Source organism: Daucus carota, chromosome 3, assembly GCF_001625215.2.
Source record: "Daucus carota subsp. sativus chromosome 3, DH1 v3.0, whole genome shotgun sequence".
NCBI lineage: Eukaryota > Viridiplantae > Streptophyta > Magnoliopsida > Apiales > Apiaceae > Daucus > Daucus carota.
This window is the reverse complement of record NC_030383.2, coordinates 53095379-53114388: the sequence shown is the minus strand read 5'-3', so window position 1 is coordinate 53114388 and position 19010 is coordinate 53095379. Positions and strand designations below refer to the sequence as shown.

At 33.2% G+C, this 19010-nt stretch overlaps 3 protein-coding genes and 1 long non-coding RNA gene across 7 annotated transcripts; 1 reads left to right on the top strand and 3 right to left on the bottom strand.

Moving 5' to 3' along the window:
* Positions 1 to 768: 768 nt before the first annotated feature.
* Positions 769 to 5832, bottom strand: LOC108211039 (uncharacterized). 4 transcript variants are annotated; one of them, XM_017382516.2, is made up of 6 exons: positions 4673 to 5831; positions 4301 to 4359; positions 4062 to 4190; positions 3099 to 3294; positions 1596 to 2477; positions 769 to 1522 (listed from the first exon to the last, which is right to left on the bottom strand). In XM_017382516.2, exons 1-5 carry the CDS (start codon positions 5372 to 5374, stop codon positions 2106 to 2108), a joined length of 1458 nt encoding a protein of 485 aa, XP_017238005.1. In that variant the 5' UTR covers positions 5375 to 5831; the 3' UTR covers positions 769 to 1522; positions 1596 to 2105. The 4 variants fall into 4 exon arrangements, with proteins under 4 accessions (XP_017238005.1, XP_017238006.1, XP_017238007.1 ...); XM_017382517.2 differs by having other exon boundaries at positions 3114 to 3294; XM_017382518.2 differs by having other exon boundaries at positions 3159 to 3294; positions 4673 to 5828.
* Positions 5833 to 7126: 1294 nt separating this feature from the next.
* Positions 7127 to 8940, bottom strand: LOC108210473 (uncharacterized). The gene is made up of 3 exons (XR_001804855.2): positions 8799 to 8940; positions 8419 to 8711; positions 7127 to 7744 (listed from the first exon to the last, which is right to left on the bottom strand). It is a non-coding gene; the product is annotated as an uncharacterized LOC108210473 (long non-coding RNA).
* On the top strand, positions 7392 to 9561 carry LOC108210472 (GDSL esterase/lipase At5g37690). Its single transcript, XM_017381769.2, has 6 exons — positions 7392 to 7746; positions 7834 to 7961; positions 8044 to 8170; positions 8262 to 8374; positions 8453 to 8702; positions 8852 to 9561. Exons 1-6 carry the CDS (start codon positions 7392 to 7394, stop codon positions 9067 to 9069), a joined length of 1191 nt encoding a protein of 396 aa, XP_017237258.1. The 3' UTR covers positions 9070 to 9561.
* Positions 9562 to 12623: 3062 nt separating this feature from the next.
* Positions 12624 to 14531, bottom strand: LOC108210471 (transcription factor MYB20). The gene is made up of 3 exons (XM_017381768.2): positions 14288 to 14531; positions 14073 to 14202; positions 12624 to 13406 (listed from the first exon to the last, which is right to left on the bottom strand). Exons 1-3 carry the CDS (start codon positions 14421 to 14423, stop codon positions 12830 to 12832), a joined length of 843 nt encoding a protein of 280 aa, XP_017237257.1. The 5' UTR covers positions 14424 to 14531; the 3' UTR covers positions 12624 to 12829.
* Between the last annotated feature and the right edge of the window lie 4479 nt (positions 14532 to 19010).

Here is a 19010-nt window from a genome sequence, read left to right as displayed (position 1 = left end):
GTTCCACGAGACAGTGACATAGGCATTATACTGAATCATGTATTAACAATTGTAAATCCATGGAAGGTGGATTTAATAAACCTTTAGACATGTGGTTGAACAACTTGTATAGTAAACAAGGCACCTATCATCGCCATCCTCAATCATTGTACTAATACTAATTCTAATCGTTGGAATAACAAAGTGAGACTATTCTGAGAGCAGTGAACTATAAGCATTACTCTCATATCTATTTATTTGTGTTGGGTGTAATGCCCAAACACCAAATTAGCACAGGGACGTCCTGTCCTGAATGATCATGCTCAACTAGAGTCTTCAAGGTTCATGTATGCAATAAATTCCTATGAGCTTCTGCTGTAAGAAAATTTTCCAAAGCAGGCATTTTGTCTTTAATGTCCCGAAATACAGCTCTGTTCCCATGGCCTGCGATATTTATGATGCAGGCGTGAATAACAATTAAAACAAACAAAAGAATTAACAAGTCTAAAAACAAAAGTATTAGCACTTCACATTCTGTTTTCCACTGTAACTGCAAAATATATAAAATACTAAATCTTGCATCAGTAAACTGTGCAATTGTCCTGTACCCAGATTTAAACTCAACATGTTTTGCAAAAAGCACCTTGAGTCCTTGAGTGACTTGTGTAGGAGCAGATGGACCAACTTTTAACACATCTGCCTACTAAGACAACTATAGGTTGCATCTGATTCATAACTACATTTTACACCACATAATAACATGAAAATATATGCAAAGATGAAAATAGATCCAAATTTGCGTCCATCCTAAATCAGAAAAAACCCAAAAACCAATGTATTATCTCTACAATTATCATTCAAGATATTAAGATAAAAACTCAATCCTAACTCAAAATGCAAATCCTAAACTTAAGCAGTTCATGAAATTTAAATAAAAGTACTAATGATCATATGATCTCATGGCACATCACGACGTGTTGCATCATTAAAATACAGTATATCAAGCACCCCTTCTTTCTTCCAGTCATCATCAGGGCTCGGAAAGAAAACTTCCATATGGTTAAGATTCGAGGAAAACAAAAAAGAAGCTCTAGTTGCTTGTGGTTTGGTGATACCCAGCAAGCTAGCTATCTCGGGAAGTAATTTTTTTCTTTTGTTTATCAACCTCTAATTCACGATTCTCTGTAGAACTCATGGCATTTGCAATGGTTGTTAGGTGATTGCTCATACCTTTCATAAATCCAGTGAATTCATTAGCCATATGGTTAGAAGTTAAATCCATAATTTGAACAGATTTTTTCTTCTCCGATCCTTTGGAAGTTTTTTCTTTCTTTATTTTCTTAGCAACCGGAGGTTGTGGTAGACTATCATCATCACTTTCGTCATTTGCCATTTGCAAGGTTAACGATGTTCTCAAGATTGTTAACGGAGTCTTCCGGCAACTCAGAAGCAATTCCATTTGCTCTGTTAATACCAAATACAATATCTAGCTTGTCAAGATAAGGAATGGAGTCCTCCATAGTCCTCCAGCTTTAGGATGATTCTGAATAAAACAGGTATATTAGTTGAAGAATACAAATTATAATAAATAACGATATTTTGACAAATTTATTTACCTTGCAAAACTCATCATAAGCTTGTTTCTCACATTGTATCATTTTTGTTGATCGTCCCACTGAAAGCCGGATGTTTTGTTTATCATTTCAGAGACAACAGCATACTTGTCTTTCGAGAGTATTTCTTTTGTGAGGTAATATGTAGAAGTTAAAGTTAATAATTCTCACGTGGGGTATGTATTAAGGTCAGCAGTCAGCCAGTCACTACGCCAGAAGCCATGCAAACTTGAACAAGAGTTGATAACAGGAATTGCAGCTATCAGCATTTCCTCATTGCAAGGTATGCTTTTAAATTCGGATGTCCTCCAATTTTTCTCAACTATAAAATCCAAAGAAAACAAAACACCGGATAGCTACGCGACATTTAAAAAAAGAGGGGTAAACTTTTAGAACTGATAGAAGTAAAACTTTGTCGAATGACAACATCTCTTCCAGCTTCCTATGCTTCATTACTTCTAAAAAGAAGGTGCTCTTTAACAGTTGAAGTCCAACATTATATGCTCTAAGGGCTCATTTGGAAGCTGCAGCTACATCTCTCTTCAATTGCAGTTTGCCGCACTCATTCTTGTCAAAGAGCATATGCACAACATCATTCCAATCGATTCTTTCTCCAACAGAGCTTGAACTCGGTCTTTGGGCGTCTTTGCTTTCATTCTGAAATCCTCCTTCTTTGTCCCCTGATGAAAATCCCTCTTCTTTTTCTTCTTCTTCTTCTTCCTCCTTTAAGGTCTTCTTTTGCGGGTCACTTACAACATGAGGTATGTCCAAACTAACAGCTCTCTCCAGAGCATCCTTGTGTTCTTTTTCCAGGGAGTACAATCTCTCTATTCTTTGTACTTCTGGGGCAGTAGTCAGAGTCCCAGAATTGTTCTCCTTCAGTATCTATAAAAAAAACTTATTATAACACAACAAAATTACATCAAATCTTACAGAAATAATGATGTTGATTCTTCTTTACAAGATACAATCTATGTTCTGAAAAAGATTAAGTCTTTTGTCTTGAATATTCATGCAGTCCTAGGCGCAGGGACGGAACCAGAAATATTTTCCGGGGGGGCGAAATTTTACTAAAAAAATTTTAAGGACAAAATACGATAAAATCATGAGTTTTGGGGGGACTAAATACCTCAAATTATGAATTTTAATCATATAAATTGATTATATATAAGGGCTTGGGGAAGGTTTTGGGGGGGCCAAGACCACCCCATACCCCCCCTTCCCTCCGTCCCTGCCTAGGCGAGTCAGCCATTTTAATTTTGCTAGATTCTGTGTAAGTTGTCACTACCACATTAATGTAGGATTTGATAAAACTTTTGTATTGCATCAGTTAAGATATTAACATCTATCCTGCTTTACATTGTGGTGTATACTAAGATTGTTGTGCGCGTCTTTGTTCACTTACCATGTATGTTACTAGAAAAAGAAAACAATCTTTCAAATTCTTCTAGCTCTATGAACAATATTGCTGAAAATCCGTTGCATATAATTTAGAACAAAAGCTACCATAAAGTATTTAACTGAGAGAAAGATATCCATTGCATGTAAATGATCCTTCCCACATACTTCTAGTGCTGTTTCTGCTTCTCGTTCTATCCAAAATATTGCATGATCAGATGTAGTGCTGCATGATAAAACAATATGTTCGAATCTTTCTTCAACAGGGATTGCTGTTCTGACCTCTGGAGGATATCTTCCACATCTGTGCTCGAAAAAAAAGAGTAAATTTGATATCGAATTTGAACAATTACTACAAGCATCATCTTTTGCTCTGTTTCCATATTTATCCATTAATATTCCTCCCCATGAAAAATTACTTATTAAGTTGAGTTTTATTTTGTATCGCACTGATAGCCACTTAGTGAAACTATTACAGTAGAACCTCTCTAAAGAAATACTCTACAAAGTAATAAACTCTCTAAATTGATAAAATCATAAAAAGTCTCGGTCCCAAATCGGGTCTGGTATTAAAATTTAATAACCTCCCTATCGTGATATTTCATATATTTTCAGGAAATCTTAGTGTTAAATATCGGTCCCAACTTCTGCATAAAATTATATCTTCCGACTATATATATGTTATTATACACTTGATGAAAATGACAAATATTTTATAATGGTGATTTGTGCAATACTGTTTTTGTGAATAATTTTACAGCATGTATTTTTATCATCTATTTTCTCTTTATTCATCTTTGTAATATAATTATGTTATATATATGACAGAATTTCATAAATTTAGATAGTAGTATCGATTATATTTGTTGTTTTGACCCTGATAGTTATAATACACATAAATGTTGCTGTATCATTTGGAAATGATGTACATGATGAATATTAATATGTAGAAAATTATTTTTATTAGAAAAATATAAACACTCTTAAATGATAAACTCTCTAAAGTGATAACTTCTCCATTCCCAAGGATATCACTTAAGAGGGGTTCTACTGTAGTAAACTCATACTCACCTGCAAAATTTTCGATCTACAATATGATACATTCGTCCTGGTGCATACAGTCGTCTAGGATCTCCGAGCTTCCTACGTTCAGGTATGAAGGTATCCCTCAAGCACAGTAGAAATAGTAAGCAAGGCAAGCTGTCCAAAGTATCAAGGCCTGCTTTAGATAATAATAAAAACTTGATCCTATAAAAGGCTAATTTATGCAATTTAAACAAAGAAAAAAAATTATACAAGAATAAACTAACCAGAAGACTGATTTAAATATATCTTCCAGCGGGGTGGCTGTTCGAGGAAGGAAATCATCCTGGACACAAAAAGATTCAACTAATAATCTTAATTTCACAACATTAACATAGTCACCTGTATCTGCCAAATTTTCAAAATACCAAATGACAATTGAATAAAATACAGGTGTACATAAGCTAAGCAAATGCCTACATAATATCAGGAATCAACCAACCGACAATAGTAAAACTAAATCACAATTGAAAAATCCTGGGAGATGCAAGAACCTTTTTGATACCAAAAAGGAAAATGGCCAAATCAAACAGTGAACTGATACAACAAAACCGTTAAATAGAGTATTAAGGAATTCTTTTAAATCCATGATTTCTCACCTGCAAAACCACTGAGTTTATAACATCAGCGTACTTGACAGCCAAATTTAAAGACATACACCTAGCAGGAGCCATAGCATAACAGCTGATCTTACTCCTAGGCACTCCTCCTAGACAAGCACCATGATTAACAGCAATGACAGTCAACAATGCTGCCACACCAGACCCCAACGAATGCCCCGTAAACACCATTTTATAACACGATCCATTTTCAACCCACAAATTCTTCAAAGTCTCAGACTCTCTTCTTAACAACCAGATAGCCGACTTTAACAAACCATGATGAACATACCCACCATCAAACTTCTGCATTCCAAGTCTATTATCAAGCAAAAGCTTGTAATCGTCTTGATTAACTAAATTAAGCCCTCTAATCGCAAGTACAATCTCCCGATTAATGTGATCAATGTATATCAAATAAGGCGGTGACCTCCCCATTGTCTGCTGATAAGTAACACGCTTGATCACCCATTCGAGGTTCATTCCATACCAATCTGCAGGCCGATACCTCGGGCTTCCAAGATCTTCTTCGTATATAGCAAGTATAATGCGGCAAAGGCGAGGCACCGGGGAGAATTCAGCAGCAGTAGCTTCTGGCCAGGTGGCGCTATCGTAAGCGCCAATGTACGTGCAACGCTTCCATGCCCACCTGAGAAAACCGAATGCCACCACACATTCAACACCGCAGCAGAAGATTGGCATGTATTGTGGGTTTCTCAAAACTGGTTGGGGAATATTATCAAACACTTAACACCTGATCAGGTTGTATAGCATCAAGGGAAAGTTGATAGTTGCGTGACGCGTCTCAACTTGTGAGTTTAGTGCATTTGGCTACTTTTGTGAAAGTAAATACTCATACAGCGATGTATGATGTTTATAGCAGCGTTTTTGCCAAGTGTAAAGTGCAATATTAACATGCATGCACCTGCTTGCTTGCTGCCTTAGATTCCTTACTTGAAACGCTCCATCACTTGCTTTTCTTCTAACGCTCATTTTGGTATATACTACACAATTCTGGAAAGCCTTCCATTCATTACTTAACTCACTTCTAATTACCCCATGTCATGTATTTCCTCCTAAATCCTAGTCCCGGTTCGCCACTTTTTAAAAGGACCGACCTCCTACGCCCTCGACCGGAAAAGTTTCTTGTGGGCTAAAACAATAAATATTTGGGGTTTTCTCATAAATACCCAAGTCCAAAATTGTTTTTGCAAAAATACTACATATTTTTTTAAAGATTTTGCAAAAATACAAAATTTTTAAAATATTTGTAAAAATACTATATACAATATGTTGCAACCGCATGCAACCATACCTGCAACCAGATGCAACCATATTTGCAATCCTGTTAGGCCAATTAACCGAAGTTACATATGGTTGCATCTAGTTGCAGACCGTATTTTTGCAAATATATTTTAAAAAGTTAGTATTTTTGCAATTTTTGTCAAAAGATAGTAAAACCGCAAAAAAACTTAGAACATGTGGTATTTTTGATAAATTCCCTAAATATTTCTATAAGTTATTTGGAAAAAAATGTTGGACAAAATTATATATGTAAACCTTTAATTTAAAATAATTTTAAAAACTAAATATAAAAATATGCATTTTAACGCCTCACATAAAAATATGCATCTTAATCGCATTTTAAAATATAAATATTAAAATATGCATCTTAATCACATTTTAAATTATAAATATATAATTTTATTTAAAAAGATAAAGTATAAATAGAAAAAAGTTTAAAAAATTTGTAAATTGCTTATAAAAATTTTAAAATACGTGTCCAATCTATGTTGCAAAGAGAAGAAACAATGATCACGTGAAAGAGTGCTCGACTATGATCTCTGTAATTACGTGAGATGAGATTAATGAAGTGGATTAAAATGCATCTTTGTATTGTATGCGAAGGAGATGGCCTCTGACTCTCAATTCAAAAAGAATGTATATAAACAAGCTGTATACCGATAAATTAAGATGCAAAACTATTTTCATCTTATTTGGTTTATGCAAAATTTAGAATTTTAGAGTGTGTATTCAATTAAAATTTTTAAAAAAAAATTACATTCATAAAATTTAATACATTTAACTCATAAAATGTGTCGAAATCATGAGGCGTAGAATTCTAAATTACGTTACAAAATCCGGTGATATGCAATTAAGATATTAAATTATATTTAAAAATTTGATGCATTGAATTGATATTATTTAAAATTTATTTAAATAGATGATATTCAAATACTGACAGATTTTTTTTAGACTTCATAAAATGCTAAAATGATGAATTTTGTCAAATTGTTCCGTGTATTTTATATTTTTTGAAATCTTACCATAAATTACGGCATTTTTCATAGAATCGATGTAAAATCAAAATGAGATATAATGCAATTAAATCTATAGATAGTATATAATCCATTAAATTAGAACCCCTTAATCTAACTGAGTGTTGGGTACAACTTGATGAAAAATGTTCCTATGGAGGATGAGAATCCCAACAAAAAAAGAAGCAAAATCAAGTTTGTGAGGCCTGCAAAGAAATTCTTGCCGAAACAAGAAAAATGGCAACAAAAACACTTACTTGCTGACTTCAATTTATTAAGTTGGGCAACAACTAGACAAAAACCACCAACTTAATTGTGTTATTTTAAGTTTAATTAACCAACTAAAAATGTGACTTAGAATCTCTGAGAAACTCCTTATTTTCAACATTTTGGTCCACAATATGAGCATAAGCACTGATATGAACAAACCTGAACAACTGGACTTGACTAAGACCACATTCCACAGTATTTCCATCAACTATAAATCATCCTGTTTTTCCAAACTAAACAACAAGAGCAGAATGACAGCTTCTCAACAAGTTATCGCGATCTTTCTTGTCACCTACGTGGTGGCTGTTTCTTCAGGGCCATCGATAGTCACATATATTTTTGGTGATTCCTTGACAGAAGTAGGAAACAACAATTACCTGCAGCTGTCTCTTGCCAAATCCAACTTCCCATATTATGGAATCGATTATAAAGGTGGAATGGCTACGGGAAGATTCACTAATGGCAGGACAATTGGTGATATAATCTGTAAGAAGAAACACTTGTCAGTTGACATGCTGTAATTATATTTCAAACTCCACAAGTAAGATCACATTGTATTGTGTTAAAATGCAGCTGAAAAACTTGGGATTCCATCGCCACCACCTTTTCTTTCCTTGTCATTAAACGATGACGCTATTCTGAAAGGGGTTAATTATGCATCTGGAGGAGCTGGAATTCTTAATGACACCGGAATTTACTTTGTTAAGTTCTCAGAGATTTTTTCCAGTCATCCATTAAATTACTACATATTGACTGATTCCTGGTATATAATGTTTGTTGCAGATCCAAAAATTATCATTTGGCGATCAGATCGACAATTTTAACAAGACAAAGGAAGGAATGAAGCAAAAAATTGGATCAGAAGCTGCAGAAAAGCTCTGCAGTGAAGCAATATTCTTTATTGGAATTGGTATAGATATCATCATTCAACCTTCTGTGCTTTTCTTACTCTTACTGCCTTATCACAGTAACAGGCAACAAATCTTGCGGTTTGTTTTCAGGGAGCAATGACTATGTCAACAATTATCTGCAACCCTTTCTGGCCGATGGTCAGCAGTATACTCACGATGAATTCATAGGACTTCTTATATCAACATTAGGCGAACAATTAACGGTAAATCTGCAAATTATTTGATAGAATAGAAACTATCAACTTACACAATGTCACTGAATTTAAACATGTGTTGTGAAGAGACTCCATCAACTTGGTGCAAGAAAGATGGTCTTCCACGGGCTTGGTCCCCTCGGGTGCATACCTTCCCAACGGGTGAAATCAAAACGGGGGCAATGTTTAAAGCAGGTGAATGAATGGGTGATCCAGTTCAACTCAAGGGTGCAAAAGCTGTTAGATGCTCTCAATCGAAACCTTTATGGTGCTAAGCTAGCATTTGCTGATACTTACAGTGCAGTCTGGGATTTGATCCACAACCCTACTGCTTATGGTAAACACTCTAACAGAATATAGATTGCTGTAAGTTAGAAAAGGATTAACATTATCATACATACATATTTGGAAAATCAGAAGCCTAAAAGCTTACCATTGCGTCAACAAAATATGAAAAATGACTGAGTTCTCATTGATTCTGAACAGGGTTTAAGATCTCAAACACGTCCTGCTGCAATGTTGACACAAGTGTTGGAGGCCTATGCTTGCCAAACTCAAAATTGTGCAAGAATCGAACTGAATACGTATTCTGGGACGCCTTTCATCCATCCGATGCAGCAAATGTAGTTCTAGCTAATAAATTCTTCTCTATACTATTTCCCGAACCACATCCTCCATCACCCACACCACTTCCACACTACTAACCACAAACTCTCCAAAATCGCAGAGAAGAGTTTCCTTATAACAAACAGAATAGCTACTCAACCGCTTCCTCTGTAATACCACTAATCAATAACATAAATTTCAGTACTATAATGTAAACAAAGTTGAAGGAATATAACGTGATCAGAGTTGTGTTCAAGCAGTAATTTCACAATGATTCTTCCAGGAAACGGATAGAGTAAATTGAACATCTATAACTCAATTGCTTCACTGAAACATTTGTATTGGCATAAAGACAATTTCATCACAAATGTCAACAGGAGCAATATATTATCATCAAAACCGCAAACCGCAATGCATTGCTAATAATAATTTTGAATTTAGTTGAAACCGGAAAAAATAAAATCAAATAAAAGCTCTCAGTGAAAGGCCAAAGTTTTTCCACATGAGAAAACTGATCATGAGTTGAAGATTAAATCTTACCAGAATTAAGGAAGAGTTTAACGTTTAAGAAAACACTAATCTCTTTGAAACCTTAATCCCAAAAAGAACATAACCTTACAAACTCACCAAAGCATCTCTTCAGTGTGGTTAAAGCAAATCATTCATCATAGAGCATCTTCACTACTCAATACTATAACATAATCTTTAGTTCATTCTGACGATTTTTAATCAAATCATCAGTTTTTACTTCTCATTAACAAATTATAATTGTAATCAGTATATGCTGAAATGAAATTTTAAAAAAAAATAGTGGAAAAATGTTGAACCTACGAGAAAATGCTGAAAATCCATAGAAATTAGGAAGATGCATGTCCATAGGGCCTGTATATTTGATTTAGCATCTTTATATCAACTTAATTCCTGCTGTTTATTGTGTTAAAGCAGCGGAATTTGCACGAGATGCCTTGATTTTCAGATTTATAATTGAAAAGGAGGAAAAATGAAATTGAAAGCTAGAAGAACAGAGTATCAGCGGCTGAGAAAGTATGGATGCAAATCGTTGAGTTGTTTTAGGGTTTCAGCTTAATCTATTAAAAGCCCGAAAAGCAAGCCTAGGCCCATGAAATGAGCTGAATTCACGGACTGTATATTGGTCTGTCTACCGCCACAGTATGGGCCCAAGATCGTTATCTCTCTTTGTATGTGAACCAATTTTCTCGTCTTTGAAATACTAGCAATTTTGTCCGCACACGTTAATGTTGATACTCCCTCCGTCCCACAATACATGTCTCTTTTGAAAAAATTACGCATATTAAGAAAGCATTGATTAGATAAAATTTTCTCACCTCTACCCCTAATAAATGCATGAATGTAGACTCTTATTCAACCTCCATTAATTGTTATACAACTTTCAAGAAGGGTAATTTTGAAATATTTGCAATATATTTGCATTGGAAACTAAAAGTAGACATGTATTGTGGGACAAAAAAATTTTCCAAAAGAGACATGTATTGTGGGACGGAGGGAGTACTATTTTAATTTTTTTTTTTTTTTGAATAAAGTACTATTTTAATTTTTAAGATAATAATTAGAAATTTGAATTAATCTTTAAGTATATATTCTTAATTGTGTTAGTATTTTTATTATTTTTATCCCTTAATAAATATCGCATGTAATAACATAGAAATTTAAAATTGAAAATCAAATAAGTAAGTTTGCAAATGAAGACATTGCGAAAAAAATATTACTCAGCAACGAAGACTATAAGTATAAACATGCAAAATTTATCTCAGAATTTAATAAAACAAAAATTTTGTAGTAAAGTTAAATCTCCAATTCTAAAAATTCATATGATTTTTATGGAGGAACATACTGTGAAAACCAGAACCATTTGCGTCAGCAACAAAATAGTGTTTGCTATTTATGACTATATTATATTCATTAATAACTAATTTAAGCTTAAACTTAGTTTAAGCTAAACTTAATTTTAACAACCAGTGTTGTAAAAAGCGCATTAAGTGGGCGCTTAAACGGCTGTCTAAGCGGAATCGGTCTTTTACGCTTCGATTTTGTACTAAGCGGGTGATTGTGTTTTTGAAAATTAAGCGGACTATTAAGCGAATTAAGCGGTCAAAATAACGTTAACTTGCTAATTTTTTTTAATTTTGAAATATTAAATTTTTTTTATATTATAAGTACAATTATATTAAAATATTTAAAATATATATTTTATTACAAATATTATAAATTTTAATTCTTACCACAACATAATATTATTTTTAATTATATTAATATTATAACTAAATATTTAATTATATATAGGTAATCCGTTTTATTGACCCTGCTTATAAATATTCTGCTTAAGCGTCCTTTTTACCGCTTAAGCACTCCACCGCTTAAAACTGATTTGCGCTTTTCACAGCATTGTTCGCAACTGAGTCTTCTAAACTTTGCACTATGTGACGATCAATTATGAAGTTACTATTTTCGTAAGGTGGATTGCTCGGAAAACCATTATATTCATTTTAAATTTTCAGAGTATTTGTATTCAGTTTGTTCAGCAATCCGGAAACATAACGACTAATTATTTAGTTTGCTTATTTATTTTTCAACCTAATTGCATAATTAATTGGGGATTTGTCCCGATCGAGTCTCTTTCTAAATATTAATAAAACCCGCTTTAAATTTGAAAAAAAATATTTAAGCTTAAACTCTTTCTAGTTGATACTATAATCGGGTAAATGTATCCGTAAGTGAATGGCGTTTGATGTTTAATTGTGAGTAATTTAAACATTATTGTGGTCAATTAACTTCATCAAGTATCATGTTACATAAAAGGCAATTTTATTTAAACCCTCAAAATTTTAGAAAAATGATAATATAGTTTATGATTTCAAATTTCAGCATAATGTTGAAAATTGAACAAATATCATATCATTATAAATTTTGTAATATTGTGAAATAAAATAAAATTGATTTGTTTTTATTTTTAATAATAAAAATTAAATAATATTAATATGATTAATTAAAATTGAAGGATTGTATTTATTTACAGTTTAAAATAAATAAATTTATCAAACTAATTTCAGTCTTTTTATTATTGATCATGATTATATATTTTTCTCGTTAAGTATATATATTAAAAAAAATTATAATCTAATTTATCATCCAATCAATATTTATTAAAATATGTAAGTAATAAATAAATTGAATGGAGAAAATTTTGCAAGCCCCTGATTTATAATTTTTAGAGTAATTTACACTATGCATCCCATAAGTTTAAGCGTTTTTTTGAATTGGTCTCAAACAAATTTTTTTTTCAATACACACCCTAATCTTTAAAAACCATTTCGATATGCACTGTTTTGACCATATTCCGTCAAGTTGGCTGTTAAAGTTAACAGCTGCACGTAAAATAGTAATTTTGTAGACTTCTTTCTACCGATTCTTTCCATACAAAGTTAATGTTTTACCCTGTAGCTGTTAATTTATATTAATTAAAAAATTTAAAAAGATTATTATTATTATATATTTTTACATCAATGATTGTTCTTGTATTAAAAATTAATATTTAATTATTGAAATAAAAAAAATAGAAAATAAAATTGATTCTAATGCAACCAAACATGAGTCATGTGTTTGAAATGAACAAAACTCATATCTGGTCTCGCCCTGTGTACCAAACGACCCTAAATTCCTAAACCCCGGTATATTAATGATAAATATATATTTAAGTCACTTGAATCATTTTCGACCCGTTAACAAATACAGATTACATATAAACATATGCAATAAATATTAATACGACCCAAGTATAATTTTTAATCCCCTAGCAAAGGATAAATCTTCCAAGATTCTTCACTCAATACCAAACTCGAGAAGTGGTAAAAATCTTGAGCAGGATATATCATCAAACAAGAAATCCAAATCGCTGAAGCCATCATCCATGTCCCAGAATCCTACATTGTTTGTGGCGCTATCATCACCATTAAGCCAGTCAGAATTAGTTGGCAAGAGTTCTGAATTTTCTAGTAGAATGTTAACGTTTGTATTTGATGTGGTAGTGGAGGAAGAAGAGGAACAACAAGGCGCAGAAGAATTAGAAATAAGAATCTCATGGGGTTCAATCAATGGCACTTCATCTGCGCAAAATCCATTGTTTATAACTTCCAAAGTTGGAGCTTCCAATATTCTTTGCATCTCATCCTGTAGAACAGTGAGTGGATCAATAAATTTCTCGGTTTGTCTTTTTTGATGCACATCAGATGAGTTATGGTTTTCTGGTTCTTGAAAATTTTCTATTGGAGGTGTTAGTGGCCTGTGAGTTAAAGGGTCAATCCCCCTTTTCCGTAATTTTTTCTTTATGTGTGTGTTCCAGTGATTTTTAATCTCATTATCGGTTCTTCCAGGAAGATGAGAAGCAATCTTGGACCATCTGCAAAAACACCATTTGGCATAAGAATAATGAGTATGAGTATGTTGCCACTGCAAAGTTGTCCATGCTAAAGTAGGGCTGCATGCTTAGAACATCATCAAAGATTGACTATAATCGTCGGCTAAATAGGACCTCGAAGACATAATGTAAAATTTGCTGAACCTGTAAAATATTGTGCTTCGATGGTATTGACTATATTGGTTGGCTATAATTCCAAAATAATATGTTATTAATATTTAGATTGTTATAAATAGAATATATCGCTTAATATGGTAATAAATAATGTGTAATGTTCCTACAGATTTTTTACAGGCATGTGGAGTTTCGACAAAAATAGCCATTGTTGACTAAAATTATATACAAAGGATGAGTATGGTTGAATTGTGATTTTTTGAAGACAATATTGATTATAATTTTTATTTTTGTATGTAAACTCATTTTTTAGCTAAAGTCTGTTCATGGTTGACGATGCTATGTAGGCTGCAACAGATTCTCTTTATACATGCTGATATATCCTTTGTCAATAATTTTAACGAGACGTGAACACCACCAAGGAGAGGGTAATAATAAGTTAATAACAACAGAAGGTTTATCTTTGTCATGGATCATAACGTGTAAGAAACTGGTTACTTGAAGCCGGAATTGGTAGGACTCGTCGAAAATTACCTATTGCCAAGTTGAGAATGGAGATCAATCACCACGTTTTCTTCGTGTTCTGACAACATTCCCCTTTTCAAATCTGGTCTCAAGTAGTTTGTCCATCTCAACCTGCAGCTCTTACCACATCTCAGGAGCCCTGCAATACATATATGTAAAATTCAACCGGATGTATTACAAAAGTAAAAGCAAACCATAAAAATGCAAATACAAAGATATAGTACCAGCTAGTTTAGGAACAGCTCTCCAACAGGAGTACTGGCCATTAGTGAGCATAAAGTTTACGAGTTTCCGATCTTCATCAACAGTCCATGGACCCTTCTTCAAACCAACTTTGTCACAGCAAGGTTGCCTCCCCATTATCCACACCCAAGGAGTCAACTTTGATGATAAATATTTGTGCAAAGTGCGAGGGAGAGATAGCTAGCTAGAGAGTAAGGAGGAGGATGAGACTAAATCTGCATTGCCCTTATTTATACACTTCTAAATCAACTCCTCTACTCAACAAGTTTACATTTCGGCGCTTACTTAGTTTGTTTCACCATCCATTTTATTTTGAATATTTCCTTACGAGGCATCGAACATCCAACCGTGTGCTTCATTTAACCATTCAACGCGTCTCCGAGCATTAAAAATTGTAAATTACATAGACGGGGTAATAAAATTAATATTATATAAACTTTGAGATGTTCAACTTATAAAAGCCAGAAAGTTACGTACTAAATTATTATTATTAATTATTAATTATAAGCATCATCAAAATAGTTAATGGTACTCACTATCCAATCAATCCCTTCTGCTAGCTATACGCATTCTTATAACTGTTTTATATAATTAAAATCATGAACAAATCCATTTTGTTTTTAACAAAATTCAAACACTCAACATTTTTAGTTGCAGGAAGGTGAGGATGAAGGTGTATGCGTGAAATAATGAACGGGATAAAAGGTCATGATTTGGCAAAAGTGATGTAACTTTAAAAACCTTTCTCAATTCGAATTGTAAGCTACAACTTGTCTGCATGAAGTCGAAATTATTAATATTCACTGATGAGCCATATTGCTGAATTAATTTATTCTGGGGTCTCGTACACAAACGAGCAAATAAATGCCAATTATACCAAAAACGTGAGTCTAATTTTTGATTAAAATTGTACATGATGCAAACACTACAGGAAAACAGGTCAAAACCGACTGCACAAAACCGACCGCCGCATATAAAACCGACCGACGGTCGCGTGGTCGGTTTTAACCCGTCGAAATCACAAAACGACGTCGACCTGGGTGACGTGGCAACAAATAAAACCGACCGTCGGCAACGGTCGGTTATATGTATGACATGGCACTGTTATAACCGACCGTTCTCTGTGGTCGGTTTTGTTTTATGCGGAAAAATAATTAAAAATCAATTTAAATAAAAATATCTGTGCGTCAGCCCCTCAAAACGACGTCGTTTTTTTGTTTGGTACTAAAACCGACCGATTGGTCGGTCGGTTTTAACCTGCAGCTTTTATATCACTTTTTAGCTAGTAATGAGCTCACATTCACTTGAAATAAAAATCAAAGGAGAAGAAAGGAGCTAAAGTGGGGAAGAATTATTGCTTGCAAACATTTCAAGTAAGTGATTTTCATTTATTTGCATTAAATGTGTGTGTGGTGGGTGTGTTAAATGTGTTTGTTATATTAAATGTGTGTGTATGTAATTACATTGAATGCTTGTATTGCATTAAATGTATGAAATTCATGTGAAATTATTTGTTAAATGTATGTGTGTATTGAATGTATGTGTGTATTGAATGTATGTGTTATTAAATGTATGTGTGTGTTAAATGTATGTGTGTGTTAAATGTGTGTTAAATGTGTGTGTAGATGACAAACTTGGATCGAAGTTGGATTAGTGATCAAGTGCAAAGTGATAAAATTTCGTTAACTCCGGAATATAGGAATGGTGTAGAAACTTTTTTAAAATTTGCAAGTGAAAATGGAATGGGAGAAGATGGTACAATGAAGTGTCCTTGTAAACGTTGTAGGAATTTGAATTGGTTAAGTATCGACGATGTTAGATTCCATTTACTTGCTAAGGGGATGCTTGAGGGTTATACCGTTTGGACATCACATGGTGAAGAAAGAGGAAGAAAACGTAGTCGAACATCGCATAATCGTTATTGTGTTCGGGAACCTACGAGGGTAGAACAACCGGTAGATTTGAATGCGATGCTACATGATTTTGCCGGTGAAAATTCCGAATTTTATAACAACGTGGATACGGGAACTAGGAATGTAGAAGAAGTTCCAAATGATAGTGCAAGAAAATTGTATGAGGTGATTGTTGAAAATGGAGCACCTATTTATCCCGGTAATACGAAGTATACAAGGTTAAGCTTTACCACAAAATTATTAGAATTCAAGAATATCTCACATTGTAGTAATAAGGCTTTTGATAGTTTGCTTACACTTTTTGCGGATGTATTACCAAAAAAACACACGTTGCCCCAAACTTATTATGAAATGAAGAAGATAATGAAGGGTTTGAGGGTTGAATATCAAAAGATTGATTTATGTGAGAATGATTGTATGTTATTTTATGGAGATGACAAGGATAAAGTTGTGTGTGATATATGTGGTAAAGATCGTTATCGGGATGTTTTGAGGAAAGATGGTAAAAAAATACCAAAAAAAAATATTGAGACATTTTCCTTTGATTCCTCGACTACAACGCTTGTATATGTCAAAACATACATCCGACCATATGAGATGGTACAAGAATCGAGATGTCAAAGATGGAGAAATTAATCATCCCGCGGACGGAGAAGAGTGGAAAAATTTTGATCGTCCAAGAATCGAGATGTCAAAGATAAAAGGCATATAACCGACCACTGAAATCGGTCGGTTTTACCAGTCGCTTCCGACGTGGTGTGACACCTGTTGCCACGTGGTGACAGGTGGCATCAAGTGGGGCCACTTTTCTGGGAACAAAACAGCACATAACCGACCACTTACTTGGTCGGTTTTAAGGGTTAAAGCCGACCAATTCGCGTAACCGACCAGGGTTTAACCGACCAGCCATATCGGTCGGTTTTAGGCTTATAACCGACCGATATTGTTCATAACCGAACGATTCTGGCGGTCGGTTATGTCCTGTTTTCCCGTAGTGAAATGAATGTAAAATGGTGCCCAAATTAAAAGAATATTCAATTTTTAAAGGGATCAAAACTTGACAGTATTATACCAATTGGTTAGAAAGGGTCCAATTTCATGTTTATTTTTTTTACCAAGTAGTACTAAAGTATTGAGATATATTAATGAAGTGCATGGTAAAAGGGAGCACGTGTATATGTTGATTTGGGAAATATCCATCCTTAACACTTTTTTAATTATTTGGTCAGAACCATATTTAACACTAGATAATTACAAACACTTGCGCTGTAGTAAGCTATCTGTAAAAATAGGATAAACTGAAATATCCTAGAAAAAGATATATTAGATTTTGATTACGAAATCTATACTATATATACTATACTATAATAAGCCAAGTATAATTTGTAGTCGTACAAATTTTTGATTTGGTCATGTTCTTTTTGGTTCATGACTATCTTTATATAACTAAAAGTCTACGACATATGAAGGTCTATTACTCTTCTTTTATTAAACAATTTTAAATACTAAAAACATTCATCATGTATTACAAGACAAAAACTTTATCATTATCTTCTTAAATATAATTTATAATTAGTTGGAAAAAATAAAAAGTACTATTAATAACATATATTAATACTAAAAATACTTATAAATAGATGTTGCAATTCATTAATACTAAAATACTAAAATAATTTTATAATTTAAATTATAAAAAATAAATTATGAATTATTATATACTCGCTCGTGTTTCGCACGGGTTAAAGGCTAGTAATGGGTAATAAAGTTAATGAGCATAATACTGGAGCTAAATAGGTATCGATTTGGAAACAGAAAAGCCTAACAAGAGCAGCTCCAAACATGTTAGATTTTTTTTCTTCGAAACAAAAGTGTTAATAAATAATAAAAAATCATACGGCATCTACACTAATGATCGAGTCGAACAACATTAAATTGCAATCGTCTGTTCTAATGAAGAGACAGTTAATTAAACGATATTTTGAAGAAAATATATATACAAATATAGGGACCCGCTTCATGCATTCTCGTTGAATTACCGGTACCTTGTTCATCATCTCCTAATAGAGCTATCGACCAGAACTGCAATTCCAAACAAACTTTCATCACCAAATAAAGATCCCGCTTACAATTAAGAAGCGAAAAACAAAACTCTCCCATATTACCATATTGTACATCATTTGTTACCATATTAAAGTGATATATTCTCTTTATAACAACCTAACATATTAATCACATATTATTTCTAAAATATAGCCAATACTTTTAAAGCATAATTATCTTACGGGTTCAACAAATTTTACAGAATATCATACATGTCCAAATTAGAGCAACTCCAATCGTGTAAAACCCTCATCTAAAAAAGGAGTTGGCATACCAAAACCAAAAAATAAACAACTCAAAAACTTACACTCCAATGCTTCACTCTCCTTATCTATAATTATAGTCAAACCTCTGTGGATGACTATATTTGTCAAATAGCTACAAATATATATGTTGTAAACGACACATCACTATTAACATATTAAAATAATATATTCTATTTATATCAATTTGAAATAATAATAACATACTACTTGTAAGATATAGTCGAGCAATATAACCAATAATATACCATCGAAGCAACATGCCTTATAGGTTGAGCAAATTTTAAATAATGTCTTACATGTCCAATCTAGCTAACCATTATAACCAACGTTATTGAACATGCTCTTAGGTAACCAATTTTAGCCAACTCCGTTGTAGATACTCTAGGGCCAATAACCGCACATTTGGTTGTTTTCCTTAGATAAGA

What these genes read in the sequence shown, in the direction of transcription:
- LOC108211039 (XM_017382516.2), bottom strand. Translation starts at nt 5,374, where the DNA reads ATGCCAATCTTCTGCTGCGGTGTTGAATGTGTGGTGGCATTCGGTTTT. An exon ending in ATATTTAAATCAGTCTTCTG is followed by an intron (nt 4,191 to 4,300) that starts GTTAGTTTATTC and finishes TACTTTGGACAG; the next exon opens with CTTGCCTTGCTTACTATTTC. An exon ending in TCTCAGTTAAATACTTTATG is followed by an intron (nt 2,478 to 3,098) that starts GTAGCTTTTGTT and finishes TTTTTTTTATAG; the next exon opens with ATACTGAAGGAGAACAATTC.
- LOC108210472 (XM_017381769.2), top strand. Translation starts at nt 7,392, where the DNA reads ATGAGCATAAGCACTGATATGAACAAACCTGAACAACTGGACTTGACT. An exon ending in ATGACACCGGAATTTACTTT is followed by an intron (nt 7,962 to 8,043) that starts GTTAAGTTCTCA and finishes TGTTTGTTGCAG; the next exon opens with ATCCAAAAATTATCATTTGG. An exon ending in CCACAACCCTACTGCTTATG is followed by an intron (nt 8,703 to 8,851) that starts GTAAACACTCTA and finishes GATTCTGAACAG; the next exon opens with GGTTTAAGATCTCAAACACG.
- LOC108210471 (XM_017381768.2), bottom strand. Translation starts at nt 14,423, where the DNA reads ATGGGGAGGCAACCTTGCTGTGACAAAGTTGGTTTGAAGAAGGGTCCA. An exon ending in AGCTGTTCCTAAACTAGCTG is followed by an intron (nt 14,203 to 14,287) that starts GTACTATATCTT and finishes TATGTATTGCAG; the next exon opens with GGCTCCTGAGATGTGGTAAG. An exon ending in CATTCTCAACTTGGCAATAG is followed by an intron (nt 13,407 to 14,072) that starts GTAATTTTCGAC and finishes GTGTTTTTGCAG; the next exon opens with ATGGTCCAAGATTGCTTCTC.